This window comes from Enhydra lutris, unplaced genomic scaffold, assembly GCF_002288905.1.
Source record: "Enhydra lutris kenyoni isolate GAN:26980312 unplaced genomic scaffold, ASM228890v2 scaffoldscaffold13, whole genome shotgun sequence".
Taxonomy (NCBI): domain Eukaryota; kingdom Metazoa; phylum Chordata; class Mammalia; order Carnivora; family Mustelidae; genus Enhydra; species Enhydra lutris.
In genome coordinates, this window is record NW_019154097.1 from 49,808,395 (window position 1) to 49,835,597 (window position 27,203).

At 44.7% G+C, this 27,203-nt stretch overlaps 2 protein-coding genes across 5 annotated transcripts; one reads left to right on the forward strand and one right to left on the reverse strand.

The window, feature by feature from the left end:
- Positions 1 to 174: 174 nt before the first annotated feature.
- LOC111145592 (zinc finger with KRAB and SCAN domains 5) lies at positions 175 to 25,476 on the reverse strand. Of its 3 annotated transcripts, XM_022500573.1 has the most exons (7): positions 25,078 to 25,476; positions 24,289 to 24,808; positions 19,639 to 19,777; positions 11,092 to 11,174; positions 10,677 to 10,812; positions 4,229 to 4,837; positions 175 to 1,852 (listed from the first exon to the last, which is right to left on the reverse strand). In XM_022500573.1, the coding sequence occupies exons 2-7, from the start codon at positions 24,700 to 24,702 to the stop codon at positions 735 to 737; spliced, it is 2,499 nt and encodes an 832-aa protein (XP_022356281.1). In that variant the 5' UTR covers positions 24,703 to 24,808; positions 25,078 to 25,476; the 3' UTR covers positions 175 to 734. The 3 variants fall into 3 exon arrangements, with proteins under 3 accessions (XP_022356281.1, XP_022356282.1, XP_022356283.1); XM_022500574.1 differs by lacking the exons at positions 10,677 to 10,812; positions 11,092 to 11,174 and having other exon boundaries at positions 25,074 to 25,456; XM_022500575.1 differs by lacking the exons at positions 10,677 to 10,812; positions 11,092 to 11,174; positions 24,289 to 24,808; positions 25,078 to 25,476 and adding an exon at positions 24,002 to 24,064.
- LOC111145593 (eukaryotic translation initiation factor 4E transporter) lies at positions 14,456 to 18,014 on the forward strand. Of its 2 annotated transcripts, XM_022500578.1 has the most exons (2): positions 14,490 to 14,829; positions 15,319 to 18,014. In XM_022500578.1, the coding sequence occupies exons 1-2, from the start codon at positions 14,536 to 14,538 to the stop codon at positions 17,491 to 17,493; spliced, it is 2,469 nt and encodes an 822-aa protein (XP_022356286.1). In that variant the 5' UTR covers positions 14,490 to 14,535; the 3' UTR covers positions 17,494 to 18,014. The 2 variants fall into 2 exon arrangements, with proteins under 2 accessions (XP_022356287.1, XP_022356286.1); XM_022500579.1 differs by having other exon boundaries at positions 14,456 to 18,014.
- Positions 25,477 to 27,203: the final 1,727 nt, after the last annotated feature.

Genomic DNA, 27,203 nt, shown 5'->3' on the forward strand with positions numbered 1-27,203 from the left:
TTACACACTTAACTCCTCTTGCTACCAGCTACCTTTGATGCTAGTAGAATCAAAACAAAAAAACAAGGTAGAAAATGTTTCATGGAGAAGTCAGAGGCCAAATAATGCAACAGGAACACATACCATCCAGCCTCTGAACCCCAATTTTGCCAGAATATAAATACCTTAAGTCGATTTCTTTTCAAAGCCTTTAATACTCAAGATGGGCATAACAGCTGGAGCATTCTAGTGGCTGCGATCCTCGTTTCTAGAAAAGGTTTGTTGCTGAGATACCAAAACAGAAATCATGCTGAAGAGTTCTCTCTTCCTTTCACTGTGCTCTTCCCTGAATAAGCTGTCAAACAAGGCAGAAACTACAAATAAAGCTTATTTCTACTGCATTCATGAGGTTTTTCTCAGTGTGAGCTCTCTGAGATGCAACCAAAGAATGAGTGCCACCTGAAGGCTCTCCTTCATCCACCGTATCCATGGGTTCTCTCTTGTCTAGATTCTTAAGCATGAAGATGCTAACAAAAGCATTTCTCAATGAGGAAAGCAAATAGGTATCTACTCACTGTGGGTTCCCCAGTGTCCCTAAGTTCTAACTGAAGGATTTCAACCAATCTGTAGGTTTGATGGTTACACTGGAGAGAATGCTGGAAGTTATTACATTCATTATAGGAGTAGGGTTTCTCTTAGGAAGGCTTCTCTAAAATTGAGTAAGAGCTGTTCTACAACAGAAATATCTATACACTTCAAGTATTTATGGGATCTGTCCTCTCATGACTTCTCAGATGTTTGAAGAGGCTACAACTCCAACTGAAACTCATTCCACATTCTTTGCACTGAAAGGGTTTCTCACCAGTATGGATTCTCTGATGCTGATTAAGATGGGATTTCAGAGTGAAGCCTCTGCCACACTCATTGCATTGATGAGATTTCATGTTGGAGTAGGTTTTTTGATGTTGTTTTACGTGGGAACACTGGCCAGCGCTTTCTCTACATATGTCACATTTATGGGTCTTCTCTGCACTGTGAGTTCTGTAATGCTGAATAAGGTCTGCACTATAACTAAAGGCTTTGCCACAGATATCACACTTATAAGGCTGCTCTTGTAACTCAATCTTCTTATCTTCAATCACGGTCAGGTTCCAACTATATGCTTCCTCACAAATGCCATTTCTTTCATTTCTCTGACCCATGTGGAGCACCTGATGTTCAATGAGGCTAACGTACTGAAAAAAGATTTCTCCACACTCATGACACTGATGGGATTTCTCTCTAGAGTGGAGTCTCAGATGCCCCGCAAGGTGGGACCGCCTGCCAAAGCCTTTCCCGCACTCATTACACTTAAAGGGTCTCTCCCCACTGTGCACGCTCTGATGCTGAACGAGATGGGACCTCACCCTGAACGCTTTCCCACACAAGTGACAGGTGTAGGGCTTCTCGCCAGTGTGGACACGCTGATGCTGAGTGAGATGCACACGCTGATTGTAGCTTTTCCCACATTCATCACACCTAAAGGGCTTCTCCCCCGTGTGAATTCGTTGATGTTGAATCAGATGTGCACTCTGAATAAAGCTTTTTCCGCATTCATTACATTTATGTGGTCTCTCTCCTGTGGCTGATTTTTTGTGCACATATGTGACTTCATTGAAATTTATCCTCTTTGAAGAGGGCTGTCCCAGTATCTCCTTCCTGGGAATTCCCTGCTTTCTATCCAACTGGCCTGGGTGTTCATGGCCCTCTCCAAAATCTTGACCTTCAGAAACATTTCTTTGGATTCTTCCTGATAGTTCCACATCTGCTTCTGAAAATTCAGAAATTTTCTTCTTAACATTCAATTTTATATTCTTACTTCTTTTGTCATTGCCTGAAAGAATAAAGAGGAAATGCAAATGTCACCAGTTTTTGTGGGTTTTTTTTTAAGATTTTATTTATTTGAGAGAGAGAGTGGGAGAGAGGAGAGAGCACGAGAAGGGGGAGGGTCAGGCAGAGGAAGGAGCAGACTCCCAGCTGAGCAGAGAGCCCGAAGTGGGGCTCAATCCCAGAACCCTGAGATCATGACCTGAGCCAAAGGCAGATGCTTAACCGACTGAGCCACCCAGGCTCCCCTGTCACTAGTTCTTTTACCGAACAAAGATAAACTATTGGGAGAAAGAGGATAATCCGGTGAAACCATGATGTGATGGCAGTAACCAAGGGAGGGGATGCCTGTTTGCAACTGAAGCCAGCAGGAGTGAAAAGAAACTCTGGTATTTGTCTAGTGAAAAGAATGAGATGAAGAGGCTCACTGGTCAGGTGGGGAAAGTGCCCGAGGAGGAGGAGTAGCACACTTCTGTCATACAGGAAGGAGAGACAGGTATTCTGAAATGCGAACGTTGAGTTGGGCAGACAGAATGAGACAGAACAAAAACACAGCTGGATGGGATGAGAGCAGAAAAGAACAAAAAGATGGGAAGCAAAGGACTATGCGGGGAGTTACCGAGTTAGAGTTGGAAGGGAACCTGATCAGGATCCATGACAAAAGAGAAATGAGCCAGTAAAAACTACTGTCAAGAGGGCTGGGGGGGATGTTAATCAATCACTGCTCTCTCTCTCTCTCTCTTTTTTTTTAATTTTATTTATTTATTTGACAGAGAGATCACAAGCAGGCAGAGAGGCAGGCAGAGAGAGAGGAGGAAGCAGGCTCCCCTAGAGAGCAGAGAGCCTGATGCGGGGCTCGATCCCAGGACTCTGAGATCATGACCTGAGCCGAAGGCAGGGTCTTAACCCACTGAGCCACCCAGGCGCCCCTCTTTTTTTTTTTTTAAAGATTTTATTTATTTATTCGACAGAGATCACAAGTAGGCAGAGAGGCAGGCAGAGAGAGAGAAGGAAGCAGGCTCCATGTTGAGCAGAGAGCCCGATGCGGAACTTGATCCCAGGACCCCGGGATCATGACCTGAGCCGAAGGCAGAGGCTTAACCCACTGAGCCACCCAGGCACCCCAATAAATAAAATCTTTAAAAAAAAAAAGAAAAGACCCGTAAAAATGTTTTTTTGACCTTTCATTCACTAATCCCCTTCTGGGCAGCTATAAGGAAATAATCCTAAATATATATTTTTTTAAATTATCAGGACAAAAAAAAAAAATTATCAGGACAAAAGCAAAAAACAATCCGAAGTTCAACTGAGGAACAGTTAAGTGTTGCCGTCTCCACACAACGGCAGGTTGTCAGAGATAACAGGAGGGCCGAGCCATACGGACAAAGTGTGTCTAATATTTAGCTGTGCCCTCCGAGTACACCTATAGAAAAATAAGCTTATGAAAAAAAAGACAGAAGGAATACACGACATAATACCAGTTCTATTAGTCAGGATGGTGGGACCGTGGATCCTGCTTTCTTTCCTCCAACTTCCTGGTCTAGTATTATTTTATCATTTTCAAATAAAATGTGAGTTAGCAAAACGAGAAAAGGGGAAAGAGAAAAGCAAGCATGTGGGAGAGCCAAAAATCCTCATTTACTACAACAGAAAGGCTAGAGATAATGTTTAAAATCGGGAAGTCGGGCAATAGCCGTATGATTGACAGAGAAGGAATTACCAGGGGCGCCTGGGTGGCTCTGTCAGTTAAGCGTCTGCCTTCAGCCCAGGTCATAATCCCGGGGTCCAGGGATCGAGCCCCACATTGGGCTCCCCTCCCTGCTTGGCGGGGAACATGCCTCTCCCTCTCCCCAACCCCTGCTCCTGCTCTATCTCCCTCTCAAATAAATAAATAAAATCTTTTAAAAAAAAAAATAGGGAATTACCAGAAGAAACAGGTAAGAAAGCTGAGAGCAGGGGCGCCCGGGTGGCTCAGTGAGTTAAAGCCTCTGCCTTTGGCTCGGGTAACGATTCCAGGCTCCTGGGATCGAGCCCCGCATGGGGCTCTCTGCTCAGCGGGGAGCCTGCTTCCCTTCCCCTCTCTCTGCCTGCCTCTCTGACTACTTGCGATCTCTCTCTGTCAAATAAATAAATAAAATCTTTAAAAAAAAAAAAAAGAAAGGTGAAAGCAGGAACCTCTGGGAAGAGAGAAGCTGGGGAGGGCAGAGGGCATAGGTCTGCCCACTCACTGGACTCATTAAAGTATCAAACAATAAAACGGACTGTGATCTCTGCCCCTTAGCTACTGCTCCCAGTAGCACAACCTGTCTGTCCCGTTGCTCTAAGCTCATAAAACCATTTTTCGCCTCCACCTATTCTCCAAACACAAACCCCTGATACGTACATCTTTGGGATTTCTCTCTGTAGTGGCGTTTCAGGTGCTCGATCAGATGGGAGTGCCGACCGAAGTTTTTCCCGCACTCGGTACAGCCGTACGGTCTCTCTCCGCTGTGCACGCTGTGATGCTGGACGAGGTGTGAGCTCACACGGAAGGCTTTTCCGCACACCTGACACTTGTAAGGCTTCTCGCCAGTGTGGACTCGCTGGTGCTGAGTCAGGTGCACGCGCTGATTGTAGCTTTTCCCACATTCACTACACTTGAACGGTTTTTCTCCAGTGTGGATTCGCCGATGCTGAATGAAGTTTGAGGCTTGAAGGAAAAATTTACCACAATCGTTACATTTGTGACCTCTCTCGCCACTTGTGTTTTGCTTACGATGAACGTCCGCGATGGCACTGAGATCTCTTTTCTGGGAAGGGTTCTGCCTTGACTTCCCCGCTGCGGGGTTTACCTGCCACCTCTCTACCATGCTGTGAAGGTCACTAACTTCTCCAAACCCTTGACTCTGGGGAACATTTCTTTCAGGGCTTCCTGATGTCATCCAGTGGGGTTCAACGTCATCAGAAATCTGCTTAACGGCGAGTTCCACGTTGTCATGCCCAGATTCATAATCTGAAGTAATAGAAGGAAAACGGATTAGCTATTTCCCATACGGGAAGAAACAAAATTACTGAAGGACATGGGTAATTATGAAGCCGACATGTGCTAGCACCGCAGGACTTGGCAAAGGAGGCTTTATGCTCCAGGGAGGGGAAAAGAATCCTCTGGCGGAAACAGACAGGCTGGGGACGGAAGCGCTGGCAAGAATGCATCAAACGGATGAAACTGGGAGAGCAATCCTTCTACTTAATGAAGGTGACACCCTCCTGGTGGCGTATTTAACAGGACCTATCTGTGCCCACCTGTGCAACAGTAAACCTTCTTCATAAAATGTGGTATTGGGTTGTGCAGCTAACCCAATCTTCACCTCCTTCTTCCTGTTCATTTACAGCATGGAGAAGAAAGATGATCTTTCCAGCTTTTTTAATCCCCAAAGAATCTGTTTGGTATGAATTAGTCTAAAGGAAAAAAGGCATTCTTACTATACCCAGAGAAGAATCTAGTACTGTTAAGAGCTAGCTTAATACCTAATAGTCATTGATGACTACAGACGCTGGAGAGAAGACAATCACCTCCCTATGTAACCTGATCGGCAACCCACATTTTACTTGAAGCATGGACATTTATTATGCTTTGCAGAGATAAATCTTCAGTAGTTAAAAATAGGGACTATCAGTGGCGCCTGGGTGGCTCAGTGGGTTAAAGCCTCTGCCTTTGGCTTAGGTCATTATCCCAGAGTCCTGGGATCGAGCCCCACATCAGCTTTCTGCTCAGCAGGGAGCCTGCTTCCTCCTTTCTCTCTGCCTGTCTCTCTGCCTACTTGTGATCTGTCAAATAAATAAATAAAATTTTTTAAAAAAAATAGCGACTATTATTTTTTATATGCTAGAGAGAGACAGAGAGACAAGGGCCTATTGAGAACTTTCTAATAAGATTTTTCTTTTTGTAAACAGAAAAGTTGTTTTCAAATATTACAGAATAATGGTAATGAGAGATACCATTTGCTAAGTGCTGCTACAGACTAGACCTATAAATTTTATGGTATTTAATCCTAACAATGACCTTTTGAGGTAGATACTATTACTAACCTTTTTTTCATAGTGAGAAGTTGTAATTCTTATACCATCAAGAAAATTGAATTTTAATTTCTTAAAACTCTTTTTACTTCTCTTCCTAAAAGACATCTTAATAGTAGAAACAAACATATATGCAAAAAGAATGGTTTTTTTCCTCCCCCATTTAGGAAAGCAGGTAATCTTCCTGTCATCACAGGCTTTCTTTTTCTCTTTTATTCACATCTGCTTATGCCCATACATTCTATTCTTACCAGAATTCTCTCCCATTCAACCAGTCAAAAAAGCACATGGTTTTCTTTTTCCAGGGATGAATTCAAAGAAAAAAAAAAAAAAAAATCAGATTAGCCCAATGCACCTCTCTCATTCTATTAACAACTGCCCTTTTCCAGAGAAAGTGATTATATAGGTTATCACACCAATGGGTTCAGATTTACTTTTTTTCCTCTTTCCCCACCTCTTTACCACGGACACCACAAACTTTCTATTGATGTTCTTGGTTTATCTGCATATCTGACAGAGGACTATGCTGCTTGCTCAAGGCTCTGCCCAGCTAGTTAGTAATACAATGGTGGGGGGCAGAGGAGATAAAAACAAATCAGGCAGACTTGATGCTTTAAATATTCAGGCCCTTCAACCTCACTGTTGCCCTGTCTGGCATTCTACGTTCCTACGGTTGGCTCCTTTCCCCACTCATTTTTCTCATCAGCGATGTCAAAATATCTCCATCATGGCTTCCAAGATATACCACTGTTACTTTAAAATTCCAGTACTGTATGGTACGTTATCATTTTTTGCAAAAACGTGTGTATACAGAATATGCCTAGAGATACAATCCAGAAACTGGTAATAGTCAACAGAAGACTGAGGACTGGGGTAGGTGACTCAGTTTTTTACTTTAGACCCATTTATACTATTTGAATATGTTTTACTATGTGTACGTATGGCCTTTTTTTTTTTTTTTAAAGATTTTATTTATTTGACAGACAGAAATCACAAGTAGGCAGAGAGGCAGGCATAGAGAGAGAGAGGGAGAAGCAGGCTTCCTACTGAGCAGCAAGCCCAATGCGGGGCTCGATCCCAGGACCCTGAGATCAGACCTGAGCCGAAGGCAGAGGCTTTAACCCACTGAGCCTCCCAGGTGCCCCTACTGCCTCTTTCAAACCAAAGTTCGCCAATGTATTCGAACCTCTACTCTGCCACCTACTTCATCACCTGCTCGTTCTCAACAGGTGACTGTCTCCTATTTCAAAGAAAGGCAAAGCTCCTTGAACATCCTATAGCCACAACCAGAAACTTGCTGGCTGCCTTCCTCCGTCATCCTCCCATCATCTCATGGGGGAAGAGCTGTCTCCGTGGCCAAAGGCCAAGCCTCGCTCCTGGACCCTGGACCTCCCAATGTCATCCTGTTTTTGAGGGACCACCCTCATCAATGATCTCCTCTTCCTTGCCCCAACATTTCAACTCAATCTTTACTAGTTCTTTTCCAGTAGCATTTAAGTCTGCTTAGAACTCTCCCAATGAAAAAAAGAACATACAGAGGCACCTGGGTGGCTCGGTCAGTTAACCGGCTGACTCTTTAATTTTGGCTCAGGTCATGATCTCAGGGTCGTGAAATCAAGCTCTGTGGCTCAGTGAGGAGTCTGCTGGAGATTCTCTCTCCTCCTTCTCCCTCTGCCCCTCCCAATAAAAAAGAAAGAAAGAAAAAAGAGAACATACAAAACCAAGCTATCCACCTAAGCCATGTACTCTTACAGTGATAAGCCCTCTTTCTCATTAACTTAACAATGTTCTTGAAGGTTTATGTGATAGCCTTCTCCAATTCCTCTCCTTTGCTATCTTAATAGAAACTGTCTCTTGTTCCCCAACATCCTGGACACCCCAATGAAATGGCTATCTCCAGGATACATCTGTTGTTTTAAAACTCTCTTTCTGAATCTGACGGATACTTATAAAACCCTGGCCTCCTTTTTTTTTTTTTTAAGATTTTATTTATTTAAGACAGAAGCAAGAAAGAATGCATGAGCAGGGGGAGGCGCAGAAGGAGAGGGAGAAGCAGGCTGTCCACTGAGCAGGGAACCTGACACAGGGCTTGATCCCGGGACCACTGGATCATGACCTAAGCCAAAGGCAGACCCTGAACCAAATGAGCCACACAGGCACCCCAAATCTTGACCTTCTCAATGCTGTTAAGAACACAAAGGCATGAAAATAATCTAATGTGGCCTTTCCAGAGAAGATAAGGGGCAGAAATACTTTAATGTGTTCTTAATGTAGGAGTACACTAGAGTTGTAAAGAGCTTGTAATGAACAGATGGATTTAAAAAAAAATCAGAAAGGACTTACAACTGCTTGGAAAACAATATAAAGAAAAACTGTGCCAAGTACTGAAAGTCTGAAACCCATTAAATGCCTGCAAAGTAACTGAAAAAAAGAAAACGATTATCATATGGTTTCACTTATTTGTGGAGCATAACAAATAGCATGGAGGACAAGGGAAGTTAGAGAGGAGAAGGGAGTTGAGGGAAATTGGAAGGGGAGGTGAACCATGAGAGACTATGGACTCTGAAAAACAACCTGAGGGGTTTGAAGGGGCGGAGGTTGGGAGGCTGGGGGAACCAGGTGGTGGGTATTAGAGAGGGCACGGATTGCATGGAGCACTGGGCGTGGTGCAAAAACAATGAATACTGTTACGCTGAAAATAAACTAAAAAAAAGAAAAAAAAAGAAAACGATACTACCAGACTCAAATGTGAAATCTGAGGTATTTGAAATTCATTTAAAAAGAGAATGAAGGGGCGCCTGGGTGGCTCAGTCATTAAGCGTCTGCCTTTGGCTCAGGTCATGATCCCAGGATCCTGGGATGGAGCCTCGCATCAGGCTCGCTGCTCAGTAGAAAGCCTGCTCTCCCTCTCCCACTCCCCCTGCTTGTGTTCCCTCTCTTGCTGTGTCTCTATCAAATAAATGAAATCTTAAAAAAATAAAAATAAAAAGAGAATGAAGAAGTATCTGCATTGCATATAACATTTGTGCTGCATAAGTAATCCCTTGAGATGAATCACCATCACTAAGATCCCTACAAGATAAAGCCGCAGAGGGCACGTACAAGCAAATCAAAGAAAAGGAAATACTAGTATGTATCACTAGTAGTAAAAGAAACAGAGAATTTCAGAGAGGAGGAGTCAATTTTTTTTTAAATAAAAGCCTATAAGTGAACTAAAACTCTTACAACAATGTAAGCTGGTATAAATGCTTAAAAGAAATTTGGCTGGCTCAGAAAAGCATGAGACTTTTGATCTTGGAGTGGGTTGGAGCCCCACGCTGGGTATAGAGACTAATTAAATAAATAAGCTTTTTAAAAAAAGACAGAGATTTGACATTATATGTGTATTTCACCTGAAGTCTACCAGAGTGCTTAGTATGTAGTGGCTCTTCTAAGAGAATTCGTTCAAAAGAAGATAAAAGCTATAAGCTCTAAAATTTTGGTGCTGAGATCAGCATTTATACAGTGAGAGATTTTTTTATAAATGCTCCAGGCATGAAACTGAATAATAGTTTGCAGGATCATAATTTGGAAACAAGCTCAAAATCTCATTTGCGGCACAAAATTTCAAGAAGGGATGGGGACATGTAAAATGGAGGTGGCAAGGCGGATGTCATGAAAGAGGCACCCGTGATGTGAGAATGATGATGGAGTGAACAACCAGCCACCCATGCACTGGGGAAAGGGGAGATCCTCCAATAACACAATCGCCCCTTGAACAACACGAGTTTGAACTGCACAGGCCCACTGACACGTGAATTTCCTTTGATACATACAATCCCATAAATGCATTTCCTCATCCTTACGATTTTAATAACACTTCCTTTTCTCTAGCTTACTTTCATGTAAGATCACAGTATATGACATATATATAAACTATGTGTTACTCGGTTTTATGATTTTTTAAAATTTTTAAAATTTATTATTTACTTTTATTTTTTATAAATTTTTATAAATTTTTTGGCTTTATGTTATCAGAAGGCTTCAGCTCAACAGTAGGCTATGACTAGTTAAGTTTTGGCGGAGTCAAAAGTTATACTCAGGGGGTGCCTGGGTGGCTCAGTGGGTTAAAGCCTCTGCCTTCAGCTCAGGTCACAACCTCAGTCAGGGTCCTAGGATTGAGCCCTGCATCGGGCTCTCTGCTCAGCGGGGAGCCTGCTTCCCTTCCTCTCTCTCTGCCTGCCTCTCTGCCTACTTGTGATCTTTGTCTGTCAAATAAATAAATAAAAATCTTAAAAAAAAAAAGTTATTCTCAGACTTTCGACTGTGTGGGGGGTTGGCGCCCTTGGCCCCATGTTGCTCAAAGGTCAAATGTACTCTAATAAGCAGTTATTCGGCAAAGTCTGAGATGCCTTCACAGATGAGAATTATTCAGTTAGGAATTATTCAATGTGTCAAGGAACAGAATACAATTAACTACTACGAATTTATTAAAACCCAAGCCTGTCAGCTCTGAGCTCTTTTATCCTAATGCACTAAAATAAGAACATTTGCTGGACTGCAAATACTAACCCCCAAGTATTATCAGACTTCACTCATACCCTGATGATGATGATGGAAATAATCAGAATAAGCTGAATAAGAAAAAAAAGGGAATGTCAATTTACTCTTTCACAGAAAAAAAAAAGCAAAGTCACAATAATTAAGTCACATACATGCTTTTATATGATGTGCCAGAAATACTCTTTATAACAAAGTTAAGATGTCCTAATCCATGCAGATGAAATCATTCTTACCCATGGAAGTAATACTCCCAAATTTCTCCTTCCTGTCATCCCTATAGAGGGACTTCTGGGACTGGTCCAAATGTCCCCATTCCTCCAGGATGAAGGATACAGCCACATCAGCCACATCTTCAATTTTCACCAACTTCTGAAACACGAGATCACCACTAAATTCCCATTCCCTATGTTCAAATTTGGAGTGAGGGGAAGAAGTGGGAGCATGAAGGTTAAAAACAGAAGGAGGGTCTGTGCTTTAAAGAGGAGAGGGAAGCACTGGGTAGAAGGGAAAGCAGCATTCAAGTAGGAACCCCAGCTGGGCCCGGTCTGCAGTGAGAGACAGAACTCCTGATGGATATTCAGGATTAGGGTGGCTACTTGTCCAAGAACAGACGTGGGTCCTCACTGCGGGCATGGGACGCCGGCTCACCTGGGACCCAGCCGAGAGAAGTGAGGCTGTCAGCTCCTGGCTGTCCTTCAGGGGAAGGGAAGGAACTTGGAGAGCAGGTAGGGCTGAGGGGGGAGAAAAAGAGGCGTCAGCAAGAATATCTTTGTCCAGTTCCGACTGCCATCAGGGTCTACTTTCGCTCAAGAATCCACAATGGCGCCTTGCCACGGCAAGCCCGAATTTTTCTGCTTGGCTCTCAAGGCCCTCCACGTTGTGGCTCCTCCCCCACCAACTACATTCACTCTTCCCCCACAAAAACTAGACTCCCTGCTGTAGTCAGTCAGGCTAATCCCTGCTGGGGACCTCAAGACTGTGCCATTCACTTGTAAAGGATGCGATTTGCTCCGCCAAGGTTAAATCTCAACATCTCAAAGAACAACCAGTCCCACAGCTTCCACGAGGCTGAAGTGCTATGGAGAGCCCAGGATTTCCCAAACTTTAATGTGCACACAAATCACATGGAGGTCTTGGTACAGGACAGATACGGCTCAGCCGTTCTGCAGCGGCCCCCATATCCTGCGCCTCTAACAAAGCCATGTGATTCTGGTGCTGCTCCTTGAGCCACATTTTGACAAGCAAAGTCTTAGTCCACGTTCTCTTCCGTCCAAAGCTACCATGGTTTATGGAGAGTCAGCCAATTAGTAAAGCACTAAGTCTACATTGTGTGTTATAAGAACAGGAAGATAAAACAATTCTTGCCTTCCAAAAACTTTACTGTCTAGTAGGGAGAGCAGACATGTGAGCCTCACTTACTTCCAGCACAGGGTAAATGGTAATATACTTGAAATTCACTCAAGTTCCCACAGAAGCCTGAAAGCAGGAGCACCTCCAGAGCAGCAGGAGGTGGGAGCATCAGGAAAGCCTTTCCACAGAATGTGACTCTGGTAAGCAGGGTTGGGGTGGGGTTGGGGGGATGAGGGTGCTTTCTGAGCAGAGTGAATTGCGTGTGCAATGTCTAGAGGGTCTGTTGGTGACCTTCTGACCCCTGCTGTCACCTCTGCTTGTTCTTTGTCTGAGATTGGGGGTGCATACGATCTCACGGTCTATGTATGCCCTGATTGGGACAAATCCACCTGGTATTAATCTTTAATCTCACAGTTTCCCTGGTCCTAAAGATGTATGTCCTTATGTAGTTTGCTTCTCTCTAAGGACTAGGAAGTAATCAACAATGACACAAAAAGAGATAACGGTTAGAGACGAAAGCCAGAAACAGAGAGGGCAGAGACAGCAGCTGAATCCAGGAGTGTGGCTACAGAGTCAAAAAAGACTCCAAGAAAGGGATGAATAGGGGCGCCTGGGTGGCTCAGTGGGTTGGGCCTCTGCCTTCAGCTTGGGTTGTGATCTCAGGGTCCTGGGATTGAGCCCCGCATCGGGCTCTCTGCTTGGCAGGGAGCCTGCTTCCCCCTCTCTCTGCCTGCCTCTCTGCCTACTTGTGATCTCTGTCAAATAAATAAATAAAATCTTAATAAAAAAATAGAAGGGATGAATATAGTTTGTACTTAAACAGTAATTTTGATTTTGAGTATAGACTACCTTCCAATTACAACTACAATAATTAAAATAATTATACTCCAGACAATTCCACTTATTTTATGAAGTTCCTATAAAACCTTTTGTTTCTTCAGCTTTTTAGCAAATGACTTTGCCCCTCCCATGCTGGAATTAGTTCCAGAGACAGAAAACCTGCCATCAGTGCTATTAAAGGCATGAGGAATGCAGCCTTCCCCAGTGTGTGGAAATCAAAAACCGAAACAAACACAAAACAAACCTCATAATTTTGTTGGAAGAAAGAATCTGGCTGGGTCCAGCTAACAAAGTGGAAAAGAGAAGCAGCACCTAGGCACAGGAGAGAGTAGCCTGGCGTGATGACACTCTGGCAGTGGAGGAAGAGGACAGGAGTGTACTTGGAAGGGCCTGATGGAAAAGCAAAGGCAGCACAACTAGGAATAGGGTGAAAGGATAAATGCAGAGCTAGATTTTGCTGGGGTTAGAATCCCAGCTCTGTCACTAAGAGCTCCGTGACCTTGAATGAATTACCTAACCTGACCAGGCCTCAGCTTTTTAATTTCTAACATGAGGATAACAGTAGTACCCATTACACTGGATTAGTGTGGGCATTAACCCCTGGTATGCCAACTAAGTATATTAGACACAATTTGGGATTTGGGGTTTCTTTTCTGAACAGTGTTAACTATTTTAAAGGCTGGAATTACATGACTTTTATTCCTTTAGAGGTCTTCTGAAGAACAAAAAGAAAATTTATTTTAGTATTATTAAAGAATAGAATATGACTCATTCTGTCTCATAATTTCTATATGGGTCCACTGGACTCTTCTACACATGGAGGGGACATTTTGAGATCTGAGTGACTGTATTTTTCCCGTATCACAAAACATTTTCCTAATTCATCATACTAAGAATTACTGCATGTTTCCTAATCATTATTCATTAATTATTCCCAATGATAGCAAAAAAACTAAAATAGTAAGAAAACAGGAGAATAAAGGAAATACTGAGGATGATGATATAAGAGTGAAATAAGTGATCATTCTTCACTAGTCTCCAAGTATTAAATTCACTGCAGAGTTTTGCATCATCTTCCAGAAGGTGTAAGACTGCTGATGCTTGCTCTTAGCTTTCATTGAGTATAGCTGTGAATTCAGAATTCATTTTCTTTCTTTTTTTTTTTTTTTAAGATTTTATTTATTTGACAGAGATCACAAGTAGGCAGAGAGGCAGGCAGAGAGAGAAGAGGAAGCAGGCTCCCTGCAGAGCAGACAGCCCGATGTGGGGCTCGATCCCAGGACCCTGGGATCATGACCTGAACCGAAGGCAGAGGCTTAACCTACTGAGCCACCCAGGCGCCCCCAGAATTCATTTTCCACCCCATCGGCAAAGACAATTTGCAGCTGAAGACACTTCACTATTACTAGATGAGTAAGACACCATGAAGAGACAGAGCAGGGCCTTCTACACAATAACGATGAAACTGAACCCAAAGGGCAAATCTTCAAAGGACTCTACAAATAAATATCAGAGGTAAATTTTCTCAAACGTAAGAATCGACGACAAACACTCTATTTCTAATTTCAAAAAGGAAATATGACATTCTCATCCACGGAATTATTCAACAGGAAGGACTTCATCAGGCAAGATTTTGCAACAAGATTATGGACCATCTCACTTTGCAAAAGGGACAGTTTTCATTTTTCTAAAGGGAAAAGGGACAGTACTAGGTGACAGTATTCTTTCATTTTTTTATGTTTCTATTACCAAAATGTACTTGATATAAAGAGGTTTAGTTCTTATTAAAATTTCCTTGAGAGCTCGGACCGGCACCGGCGGCAGGGAGGGGAGCGGCGGCCGAGGCGAAAGGCCGCCGAGCGGCGGAGGCACCGAGTGCAAAGAATTGTAGACCAAGGAGCCATGGATAGGAGAAGTTTGGGTGAAACAGAAAATGGAGATGCTTTCCTTGACCTGAAGAAGCAACCAGCCTCCAAATCCCCGCATCGCTATACAAAAGAGGAACTCTTGGATATAAAAGAACGCCCTCATTCCAAACAAAGGCCATCATGCCTCTCAGAAAAATATGACAGTGATGGCGTTTGGGACCCAGAAAAGTGGCATGCCTCTCTCTATCCAGCTTCAGGGCGGAATTCACCAGTGGAAAGTCTGAAGAAAGAGTTGGATCCAGACCGGCCTTCCCTTGTGCGCAGGATAGTAGATCCACGGGAGCGTGTGAAAGAAGATGACTTAGATGTTGTTCTCAGCCCACAGAGACGAAGCTTTGGAGGGGGCTGCCACGTGACGGCTGCTGTTAGTTCCCGGCACTCAGGAAGCCCACTGGAAAAAGACAGTGATGGGCTTCGCCTGCTTGGCGGACGGAGGATTGGCAGTGGGAGGATAATATCTGCTCGGACCTTTGAGAAGGATCACCGCCTTAGTGATAAGGACCTGCGGGACTTGAGAGACCGAGATCGAGAGAGGGACTATAAGGACAAGCGATTTAGGAGGGAGTTTGGGGATAGTAAGCGCGTCTTTGGTGAGCGAAGAAGAAATGATTCCTACACAGAAGAAGAACCAGAATGGTTCTCAGCTGGACCCACAAGTCAGTCTGAGACCATTGAGCTGACTGGCTTTGATGATAAGATACTAGAAGAAGATCACAAGGGGAGAAAAAGAACAAGGCGACGGACAGCCTCCATGAAGGAAGGCATAGTCGAATGCAATGGAGGAGTGGCCGAAGAGGATGAGGTGGAGGTCATCCTCGCACAGGAGCCTGCTGCTGATCAGGAAGTGCCAAGGGACGCCGTCTTGCCTGAGCAGTCCCCAGGAGAATTTGACTTTAATGAGTTCTTTAACCTTGATAAGGTGCCAGGCTTGGCTTCGATGACAGAAGATGTTTTGGGAGAAGGGTCAGTCTCCGCCAGTAGGTTCAGTAGGTGGTTCTCTAACCCAAGCCGGTCAGGAAGCCGATCCAGCAGTCTTGGGTCAACACCACATGAAGAACTGGAGAGACTAGCAGGTCTGGAACAAGCCATCCTCTCTCCTGGGCAAAACTCGGGGAATTATTTTGCTCCTATCCCACTGGAAGACCATGCTGAAAATAAAGTGGATATTTTAGAAATGCTACAGAAAGCCAAAGTGGATTTAAAACCTCTTCTTTCCAGTCTTTCTGCAAATAAAGAAAAGCTCAAGGAGAGCTCGCATTCAGGAGTTGTGCTGTCAGTGGAAGAGGTAGAAGCGGGGCTCAAGGGCTTGAAGGTTGACCAGCCAGTGAAGAATTCGACTCCCTTCATGGCAGAACACTTAGAGGAGACCCTGAATGCTGTAACCAGTAATCGACAGCTCAAGAAAGATGGAGATATGACCGCATTCAACAAACTAGTGAGCACCATGAAGGCAAGTGGGACTTTGCCTTCTCAGCCCAAAGTTAGCCGAAACCTTGAAAGCCATTTGATGTCCCCTGCTGAGATTCCAGGCCAGCCTGTCCCTAAGAACATCCTGCAGGAACTTCTGGGTCCGCCAGTTCAGAGACCTGCTTCTTCCAATCTTCTGAGTGGCCTTATGGGGAGTTTGGAGCCTACAGCATCTTTACTGGGGCAAAGAGCACCCTCTCCTCCCTTGTCACAGGTGTTTCAGACACGAGCAGCCTCGGCAGACTACCTTCGTCCTAGAATACCATCACCAATTGGTTTCACACCAGGACCACAGCAGCTACTCGGAGATCCATTCCAAGGCATGCGCAAGCCCATGAGCCCCGTCACGGCCCAGATGAGCCAGCTAGAATTGCAACAGGCAGCTTTGGAGGGGCTGGCCCTGCCACATGACCTTGCAGTGCAGGCAGCCAACTTCTACCAGCCTGGTTTTGGCAAACCACAGGTGGACAGAACCAGAGACGGATTCAGAAACAGGCAACAGCGAGTGACCAAGTCACCAGCACCCGTGCACCGAGGGAATTCCTCTTCCCCTGCCCCCGCTGCCTCCATCACAAGCATGCTTTCTCCTTCCTTCACCCCTACCTCAGTGATTCGTAAGATGTATGAAAGCAAAGAGAAAAGCAAGGAGGAGCCAGCATCTGGAAAAGCAGCTCTTGGTGACAGTAAAGACGACACTCAGAAGGCCAGTGAAGAGAACTTGCTGTCGTCGAACTCTGTGCCCAGTGCTGATCGGGACTCTTCTCCCACTACAAATCCCAAACTTCCAACATTGCAGCGGTCTTCATGTTCTACCCCACTGTCTCAGACTAACCGTTACACCAAAGAGCAAGATTATCGACCTAAAGCAACTGGGAGAAAAACACCCACCTTGGCATCCCCAGTTCCAGGAACACCTTTTCTCCGCCCTGTCCACCAAGTTCCCCTTGTCCCCCATGTCCCGATCGTGCGGCCTGCTCACCAGCTTCACCCAGGGTTGGTCCAAAGGATGCTGGCCCAGGGAATACATCCACAGCATCTTCCAAGTTTGCTCCAAGCTGGTGTACTTCCTCCTGGGATGGACCTGACTCATTTACAGGGAATATCTGGCCCAATCCTGGGTCAACCCTTTTACCCTTTACCTGCAGCTAGTCACCCTCTCCTAAACCCTCGCCCTGGGACACCTCTGCATCTGGCAATGATGCAGCAGCAGCTACAGCGCTCAGTTCTTCATCCTCCAGGCTCTGGTTCCCAGGCAGCAGCTGTCAGCGTTCAGACGACCCCTCAGAATGTGCCCACCAGGTCAGGCCTGCCCCACGTGCACTCCCAGCTGGAGCATCGCCCCAGCCAGAGGAGCAGCTCCCCGGTGGGCCTTGCCAAATGGTTTGGCTCAGATGTGCTACAGCAGCCCCTGCCCTCCATGCCTGCCAAAGTCATCAGTGTAGATGAATTGGAGTATCGTCAATGAACAGGGCAGGCAGACTAACCTGTGCCTGGACCTATGGTGGCACCTTGATTAGGACTCTGCTTCCTCATTGCGGGTTGGTTTATGGAGTTTTACTTTGGAGCACTCTGTGAAGCTATTTAGGGAAGCCCAGGCACCTGGTGTGGTCTGCACTGAGGGAAGGATCTTAACCAATCGAATGGAGCCTATGTGGTCTGAATACAGGATGCACATTGTTGTCAATCCTGGCAGTAGTCTTTTTTTGTAAGATATGTGAATGAAGTGTTGGTGTCTTCACCAAGAGGTGGCACCTAAGGGTTCTGAGGAAATAAATGTATAGACCCTATGTACAGACTTGTGTATAAACAACTTTTGTATATACATATAGGATAGCTTTTTTGAACTTATACAGCTGTACATAAAAGTAGCTGATATTAGTTAAGCCTGTGTCAACAATTTGATTTTTTCCACTTGTACATTTGGGACTTTTTCTTTTGGTTGATTAAAGTTGCATATGCTAAGTGTGTGAATGAAAAAAAAAAAAATTTCCTTGAGAATTATTTTTTATTATCCTTTCTTTTGTAAATTATTCATAAAATAAAATATATAATATATATAATAAAATAATATAATAATAAATAAAATAAAATAAAAGGGTCCCTTGGCCCCAGATGGTAAACAGCAAAAACTATTTTCTCTGGTACACTGAGGGCTTAATGATTCCTACACGTAAAGCACTTGGGACAGTTGCTGATGCCCAGTAAACACTATATTATTGCTGCTGCTCCAACTTTTGTTATTATTACCACAGTGAAAGGAAAGCTGGAAAAGACCGGAGCCATGGGGCATGCAAAATGGAAGGGCTGACCCCTCAGGGGAGAACACAAGAAAGCCTGCGGCCAAACCTGGAACACATGTTTGTGATACCTTCTCCACAATTCTGAAATCCCCAAGCGCTAAATACCAAAGAAGGCCTTCCTCGCATTAAGTTAGGCTCTGAATCAATTTGGCAGCAAAACCTGACCAGAACTTTTGTAGCAACATGGACGGGACTGGAAGAGATTATGCCGAGTGAAATAAGTCAAGCAGAGAGAGTCAATTATCATATGGTTTCACTTATTTGTGGAGCATAACAAAGAGCATGGAGGACAAGGGGAGTTAGAGAGAAGGCAGTTGGGGGAAATTGGAAGGGGAGGTGAACCATGAGAGACTATGGACTCTGAAAAACAATCTGAGGGGTTTGAAGCGGCGGGGGGTGGGAGGTTGGGGGAACCAGGTGGTGGGTATTAGAGAGGGCACGGATTGCATGGAGCACTGTGTGTGGTGCAAAAACAATGAATACTGTTATGCTGAAAATTAAAAAAAAAAAAAACTGATGTGAAGCTGTTTAAAGTTTTTATTTAATCTATTTACTGCAAAGCTGCATACATTTCACTGCCGAAATATTAATGTGTGTCACTGTGGAGTCCCACCTCAAATCCTGTTGGTACTGTACTATATGGTATATAAATCATATTCCCATATTCCTTTAATCTGAAAATTTCTGACTTCTAAAATATATCTGATAGCGAGAGTTTCGGATTAGGGTTAGAGACCTGTGGACATCTGCCATCATAAATAAGACTCATCAGTTCACTTTCCTTCCGTCATGTGTCTAATACAAGTTAATAGAATTGAGGGGGGGGCAAGGGAGGAGAGAGAGAGAACAGTCACTCTAAAGGTCACCGTGAAGCCCTGCTTGAAAATAAGATTTCAAGGTGAACGACTGAGGAGCCAGAAAGGAACACAGTCAGGAACTGGAGAGCTGTTCTTACGGAAGCAGTAAGACTACAAAATCGACGAGTTGGAGCCAGAAAACTGTCGTAAAACAAGTACGACACTTTCGTAAAGGACTCCTGCAGGTCTTCTGACAGCCTCCGCACTTAGAGCTGCCATCATCATGGCAGCTTTCGAACGGGGCTACATTCACTGCTAGCCATCCTACAAGGTGACCTCTCTCTGAATGCCCAGGACTCGATGCCAGGTCCCCAGCCCTTCCCAAGCTCCCAAACCTGCTGACTGCAGAGAGGCTATCCAGCCCAAAGTCTCTTTCCCACAATTACCGCTTACCCACGTGGCCTGGCCACCCACTTCTAGCCATATCTGCTCCACCAAATCTCACGTCCTCACCATTTTCCTCCAGGAGATGAGGCTTCTGTGGCTCTTGTTCAGACTGGGGGTCCACGGACAGGAGCTGGTGGCTGAGGGACTCCTGTACAACTCCAGGTGGCACCATCTTCTGAGGAAGCCCTTCGGGACACACCACGATCTAACAAGCACAAGCACACTGATCAGCACGTTGCAGAGAGGGCTGTGGAAGAATCCAGTAAATTCCCACTCTTCCAAATATTTTTGGAAAATATTTTTGCCAAATATTTAATGTGTATCTACAATGAGCCAGGCAAACTGACTACACAGTGGCTTAATAAACACAGTTTCTTTCTAGGTGAAGATGACTTCCATTAAACTTATTCACACACAAATAAATACATAATTACAAACTGTTAATGGTTAGAAAGGAGAAGAAAGTAGTGCCTTAAGACAGAACTGATGAGACCTACTTTAGAGAGGGTGGCCAAGAAAGGCTTTTCTGAGAAGTGTCACCTTTAAGTAAACACCTAAAGGACAAAAGAAGCCCACCAGGAGAAAAGTAAGTCAGAAGTGTGTGGGTCCGAGAGAATGATATAAGCAAAGACTCTCAGGCAGAAAACAGGAGTCTGGTACAGTTGAGGAACCATAAGAAAGCCACAGTGAGTCAAGTTTAGTGAAGGGGAAAGAAGTGAGAAGGGAAGTTGCAAAGGTCAGTATAGACTCAGGAAGCCACACTCGGTTCCTTAGTGGACCCCATTCAAGTAGGACAGACCAACACCAAGACCAGAGCTAGTTCCTGTCCCACCTGCTAAGTACTCCATGTTTTTGTTCTGGGCTCTTGGTCAACCCTAGCGGACACACAATTACTCTGCCACAACTGGTCTCCGCAATCCATCTTTTCTGGAAGGTAGTAGCTCAGCAGAATCCTAGCAGATACTAAGATCCTGCATTGAGGGAGAACTGCCATCCCCCTTTTCCCCTCCCTTATGTTTCAAAGCACTTTAAATTTTCACCCTCTTAGCACTCGCAGAACATGGTACAGGGGTCACATTAACGGGTGCTCCAAAACAATTGTGGCAAAGATCATTTGGCATGGAAGTTTGTGTGTCCTTGTGGACCCACTCAGGGTAAGAGTTAAGATGATGGCAAGTATGTCAAAGGGCATGTCAGCACCGAAAAAGCAAAGCAGCCCTTGAGGTTCCCTGACACTAGGACAGAGACACCAAGAAGGAGGGGTAAGGGATAAAGCCTGGTAAAAGGCCTGCCAGAGACAAGAACTGCCTGGAGATAAAGTTGAGGAACAATGTCGGGGTTACAGATGGCAGGCAGAGAGAAAGGCAAACAAAGTGAGCTGTGGGGTCCCTTAAGAAAATCCCCTCTTGGGGCGCCTGGGTGGCTCAGTGGGTTAAGCCTCTGCCTTCGGCTCAGGTCATGATCCCAGGGTCCTGGGATCGAGCCCCGCATCTCTGCTCAGAGGGGAGCCTGCTTCCCCCTCTCTCTCTCTGCCTGGTCTCTGCCTACTTGTGATCTCTGTCTCTCAAATAAATAAATAAATAAAATCTTAAAAAAAAAAAATCCCCTCTATGGGCCTCAAATCCCTACTACCAACAAGAAATTAATTTTCTCTGTGTCCCTGCCAAAGACAGGCTGCATATCACAATGAGAGAGGTAAATGTACACAGTGACTGTCAATCCTGTCTCAAAAATCCGTTTTGTTTTTCACTGTATTTTTCAATATTATTATTTTAAAAAGTAGGGAAAAGCTTGTTTGTTAATGTCCCAAATTAGGCTTAAAAAAGGAATAACCAGAGGTCACCATGAACCTTTACTTTCTGTCCTGATGGAGGCAATAGAAAGGTTCAGACATTCCCATCTGGAGGATAATCATTCGGTATAGCCAAGGGTCTGGCTGAGGGTCTGTAGCAATTCCCTCTTGCTGCCCACCTGCATCATGGAGGGAATTATGCCAGCTGAAGAGCCTGAGGATGTTCTGTAATGTTGAAGTACCCCTCACCCAGATATAAAGAATAATGAGACTGGGACCTTACAATGAAGTGCAATGGCTCTCAAAAATGAGGGGGGGGGCCTGGTTGGCTCAGTCAGTTAAGTGTCTGACTTTGGCTCAGGTCATGATCTCAGCATCCTGCATCCTGAGATCAAGCCCTATGTCAGGCTCCCCGCTCAACAGGGAATTGGGTTATCCCTCCTCCTCCCTCTGCCCATGCACTTTCTCTCTCTCAAATAAATCTTAAAAAAAAAAAAAGAAAGAAAGAAAGAAAGAAAGAAAAGAAAAAGAAAGAATGAGGGAAATTCCCCACCTAACTTCAAACTCTTGTGACCTAAGGTCTCACAATTTTTGTTTCTTCACTAAAAAAATAATAATAATAATAATTAATTAATTAATTAAAGTTTAAGAAAGTGTGACCCTAGCAACAAGAAGGTAGAGGGTCAGGTTATAAATGAGTAAGACAAGAAGAGGGGCCCCTGGGTGGCTCAGTCAGTTAAGCGTCTGCCTTCGGCTCAGGTCATGATCCCAGGATTCTGGGATCAAGCCCAGCCTTGGGCTCCCTGCTCAGCAGAGAGCTTGCTTCTCGCTCTCCCTCTGCCTGCAGCTCTGCCTACTTGTGGTCTCTCTCTCTGTCAAGTAAATACGTTAAGTTAACAAAAAAAAAAAATAGATAAGAAAATGTAACAACATAAAGATATTGATCCTCTCTAAATTAATACATGATTTACTGCAAAACCCCCCTCCCATGCCAAAAAACACCAACAGGATTTTTGGAGTGGTGAAAACTAAAGTAAGTAATTCTAAAGTTCATCAGGAAAAAAGAAAATATTGAACAAAATTTGGAACGGGGTAGGGTAGCCCGATCAATACCAAAACACTTTGCAGAGCTCAAATAATTAAAACACTCAAACATTTACAGATAATAAGGTCAATAAAACAGATTTAAAAGACCATAAATACACCCAAATACATGCAGAAATTTGGTATGTAATAAAGACAGCATTTTAATCAGAGAGGAAAAAAGGGATTACTATACAAGTTTGCTGGGACAACTGGATAGACATCTGGGGAAAGAAAGTTATAACCATAGCAAACACTGTGCACCAAAACAATAAATAAATAAAAATTTAAAAACTGAGAAGAGACTATTAGAAAATCTTCTTATAATACTGTAGTGGAGAAGACCATTCTAAGTATGGCACAAAATCCAGAAACCATAAATTAAAAGATATAAACGGACTACCTAAAAATTAAAAACCCTGCAAAACAAAAATCTCCATGAGCAAAGACCAACAATAAAGTGGAAAAATAAACTTGCAACTCAGATGACAGACACAGTGCTTACCTTTTTCAAACAGATAAATAATGTAAACAGATAATGCACAAAAAAGGGTACACGCATAGGCTGCCTGGCTGGCTCAGTCAGTGAGCATGTGAGACTTGATCTCAGGGTTGTGAGTTCAAGCCCCACACTGGGTGTAGAGGCTACTTTAAAAAAAAAAAAAAAAAAAGGGTACACACATAGCCCTTTAAAATATATTGTGGTCAAACTCACCCATAATATGAGAAATGCATACTAAAACTGCACAGTAATGGAATATTGCATCTTTCAGATTAGCAATAACAAAAAGTTGGATAATATCACATCATCAGGCTGTGAGCAAAAATTTCTCTCGGATCCTGCAGGAGGGAGTAAAAACTGGTATAAGCTCTACCAAGGGCAATCCGTCAACAGCTGTCAAAATTACAAATGCAGGGGCGCCTGGGTGGCTCAGTTGATAAGTGTCTGCCTTGTGCTCGGGTCATGATCCCAGGGTCCTGGGATCAAGCCCCGAATCAGGCTCCCTGCTCAGCAGGAAGCCTGCTTCTCCCTCTCCTGCTCCCCTGCTTGTGTTCCCTCTCTCCCTGTGTCTCTGTCAAATGAATAAATATAATCTTTAAGAAAAAAAATCACAAATGCATACGCCCTCTGAGCCAACAATCGGACTTCCTCTAAGCATTTATTCTATAATTAATGATGTACGTAAAAGTAACTGCAGCAAAGTTTGTTACAGTAAAAGTTCAGAAACAAAAGGAATGACTTAAATGGCCTTCAACAGGAGTTAAAATTCTGGTACATTCATCCACGCAGTGAAATATAACACAGTTTCAGAGACTGAGGCAGCATTGTTTGCACGAACATGGAACAAACCAAGATGTAAGAAAAAAGCAAAAGGCAGAAGTGCACAGTGATTTAAAAACACCTATGCTTTCTTAAAACACATCACCTACATGTGTGCTCATATATACACAGTAGAAAGTCTCTCTCTGTAAGGATATACAGGTATTGGGCGACAGTGGCTACCTCTGAAGAGGATTAGGTAGCTGGGGACTTAGGGGCGAGAGGAAACTTACTTTTCATAACAACCTTATGCACCTTTTGAATTTTGCATCATGTCATTCAAAAAACAGATACAGTAACTTTAAAAAGAAATAAAATCGCTGACTGTCTTCTCCAGGTTAACACAGTGGATACTGCTTCTCTTTGCTGGAGTGGCAGGAAATCTCCAGTGTACCTAATCCCAGGAGAACAAAAGAATATGGATGAAGGACCAGAGCGCAAAGGATCTCACCCCTGCTCAGCAGCACCTAACTCTCTTCCTCTCCTTCCTCACTGCACCAATGTCTCCCCTTTCGCTCACCTGTTGTCTGCGTTCGTCCAGTTCTCTCTGTATATTTTCTACCACAGCCACAGCCTCTTCTCCACTTTCCGGGTGATGTTCTCTCACCCAGGTCTGAAACTCTTCAGGGAGGATGGTCAGGAACTGTTCCAGCACCAACAGCTCCAGGATCTGCTCCTTGGTGTGCAGCTCGGGCCTCAGCCACTCGCAGCACAGCACCCGGAGCTGGCTCAGGGCCTCCCGGGGACCCGAGGCCTCATGATACTGGAAGTGCCTGAAGCGCTGGTAAAAAGTCTCAAACACTGGAGGGTTGTACTCCTGCATCCACGTGCAGTCTTCTTCTTCCACCTTCACTATTAGAAGGTCTTCTTGCTCCTGTGAAGTCTCGGCTGGAGGGTCTAAGTCTATAACTTCCCCAGACTCTGTCATTATCATTCCCACTCAGAGGGATGTCTCTCCAGGTTAGTCGGGTTACACAGATCAAATCTGTTTTCTGCTCTTTAAGATCTTCTGAAGGGTACTTCCGTGAGTGTGCAACCTACTGATATATTGGAAATCATTATTAGCAGAGAGATGACAAAGAGGTCATCGGTACTAAAGATGACAACTCAACAGTGCAATTTACTTTAAAATACAGACTATAAGACAGCCGTCACTCCGCCCATAAAATTACTACCAATAGAGAACATTTCCAACATTTAAACAATGTAAAGAAAAGCAATAAAAACCTGACATCAGGCCTAGCCGAATACAATTTTAGTGATGAGGAACATTACATTTCATATAAATAATAGGACAAGACTTACTAACTAGTCCAGACGCAGTCTCTGCTTGTCTCTATCACAAGCCAAACTTAAGTCAAAACAGGGGTCAAAAACATTACAGCGGTCAAAAGGGGTCTTGTCCTTCATGCCACAAGAGCATGACAGACCAAGAGGAGACTTCATTGGTCCCGAAGAGAAGCACAGTTATAAGTACAGGCTTGGACCTGGAGTCTTCGGAATCGCCCCTGACCCCATAGTCACGGAAACCGGGCCGATCAAGGTTAGAGACAGGACCCCCGTCTGGACACAAAGCCCATCCCCTTTCCTCCAGGCACCAGTCCCGGGGAGCTCTCCCGGAGACCAAGCTCCCGCAGCCACGCTCGGAAAGACCACAAACGGAAAGAAACCCGAAGCCGACACTTCGCAACACTTCCTCACCGGAAGTAAGCAAGTCCAAGCTTTCCCGGTCCGAAGGGGTCGAGCCATCAATCCCACCGCCGAAAGCACTTCCGAGTCCTCTCTAGGAATCCCGGAGGTCCTCTCCTCGCAGCGGGCGGGAGTGCCCGCCCCAGACCCCGCCCCGGAGGGGCTGTGGGCCAATCGGCGGGGAGTTTGAGGTGCTCCGGGACGCGGCCGTTCCCCGCCCACCGAGCCGCAGGTTCAGCGCCGCTAGAGCTGGGAGGAAAGGGATCTTGCCTCTGTCCACCCGAGCCCAAATACATTTAAACAGCCCAGGCTCCCCCCATTTCCTTGGAGTGGGGGCAAGGGACCGGGCTTAGCTGTCCGGACTGGTTGCTAAGGCAACAGTTTGGCTAATGTCTGATTGGCCATAGAACTTGTGCTCCTCCACCTCCAACGCTCTGCGCCCCACTTCGAAGTAGGTTCGCCCCTTCCTGAGTGCCCGCAACCCTAATTTCTCTTCAATTTTAAATCCTTCGTGGTTTTTTTTCTCCTGAATTCTCGCCCCTCCCCGCACCCCGTCTCCAGACACACCCACCTCTTCACTACCGCAGTGCTCAAGGGGCCGAAATCTCCGGCGTCAGACGGAGAGTCCAGAAGCCTACAACTCCCAGCAAGCCCCGCGCGGGCCACGCCCGCTAGCCAATAGGTCCGCAGGTCTCTTTGCAGCCTCGGTCTCGAGAGCCTATCAGAACGTGGGAGGGCAAGGAGGCGTTTCCTCGAGCGCCTCCGCGGGGAAGGCAGATTATGGGGTAGTGGGTTGCTCTCCAGACTTGGGGGTAACGGAGTCCGGAGCAATACGTTTCTGCGGAGTAGAGGACTCGTCTGTGCAGCGGTTCTTAGCCAAAGGATGCACTTCTTAATAACCTCTCGTTTGTGTATATGTTTACAAACGCCTAAATTGACACAGCGATATGTCTGGTGGGTTATAGGATTTGTGTGGTTTCACTTTTTACATGTACTTTGCGTACGTTCACTTTTAAACACTGAGCCTTTGATCCATTCAAAATTATCTTGGTGTATGGTGTATAGATCGAACTCTGTCTTTTTCCAAATCGCTACCCAGTTGTCTCATCATTTATGAGAAAGTGTCTTCACCTCCCATAGATTTGTGATGCTGCCTTTATTGTACCCTAAATCCTCGAGCTTTGTGGTCTGTTTCTAGATTTTCTACTCTGGTGCAATGATCTGTCCCTGTGATGATATGATATTTTAATTTATTGAGGATTAATACTTGGTTTTAATCTCCCTTTTTAAGATTTTATTTATTTGGCACAGAGAGAGAGCACAAGCAGGGGGAGTGGCAGGGAGGAGGAGAAACCGGCTCCCCGCTGAGCAAGGAACCCTAACCCAGGACTCTGGGATCATGACCTGAGTGGAAGGCAGACGCTTAGCCGACTGAGCCATTCAGGCGCCCTTGGTTTTAACATCTCTGAGGGCAAATGTCCCCAGTTCGGTTTCTTCTTCAAAGTATTTTTGCTTCTTTAGTTCTTTTCCAAATTTAACTTTAGATTCAGTTTTTCTGGTTCCAGAGAGAAGTCTCTATTGGGATCAGTTTTAATTTATATTCACTTAGGGAGAATTGACATTCTTAAGAAGTTGATTTTCCTATCCAAGAACATGGTATGTTTTTCCGTTTCTGGGGGGCAAAAAAAGCCTAATTTTGGATCCATCAGGAGTGTTTGTTTTCTTCATATATTTTGCACACAGCTT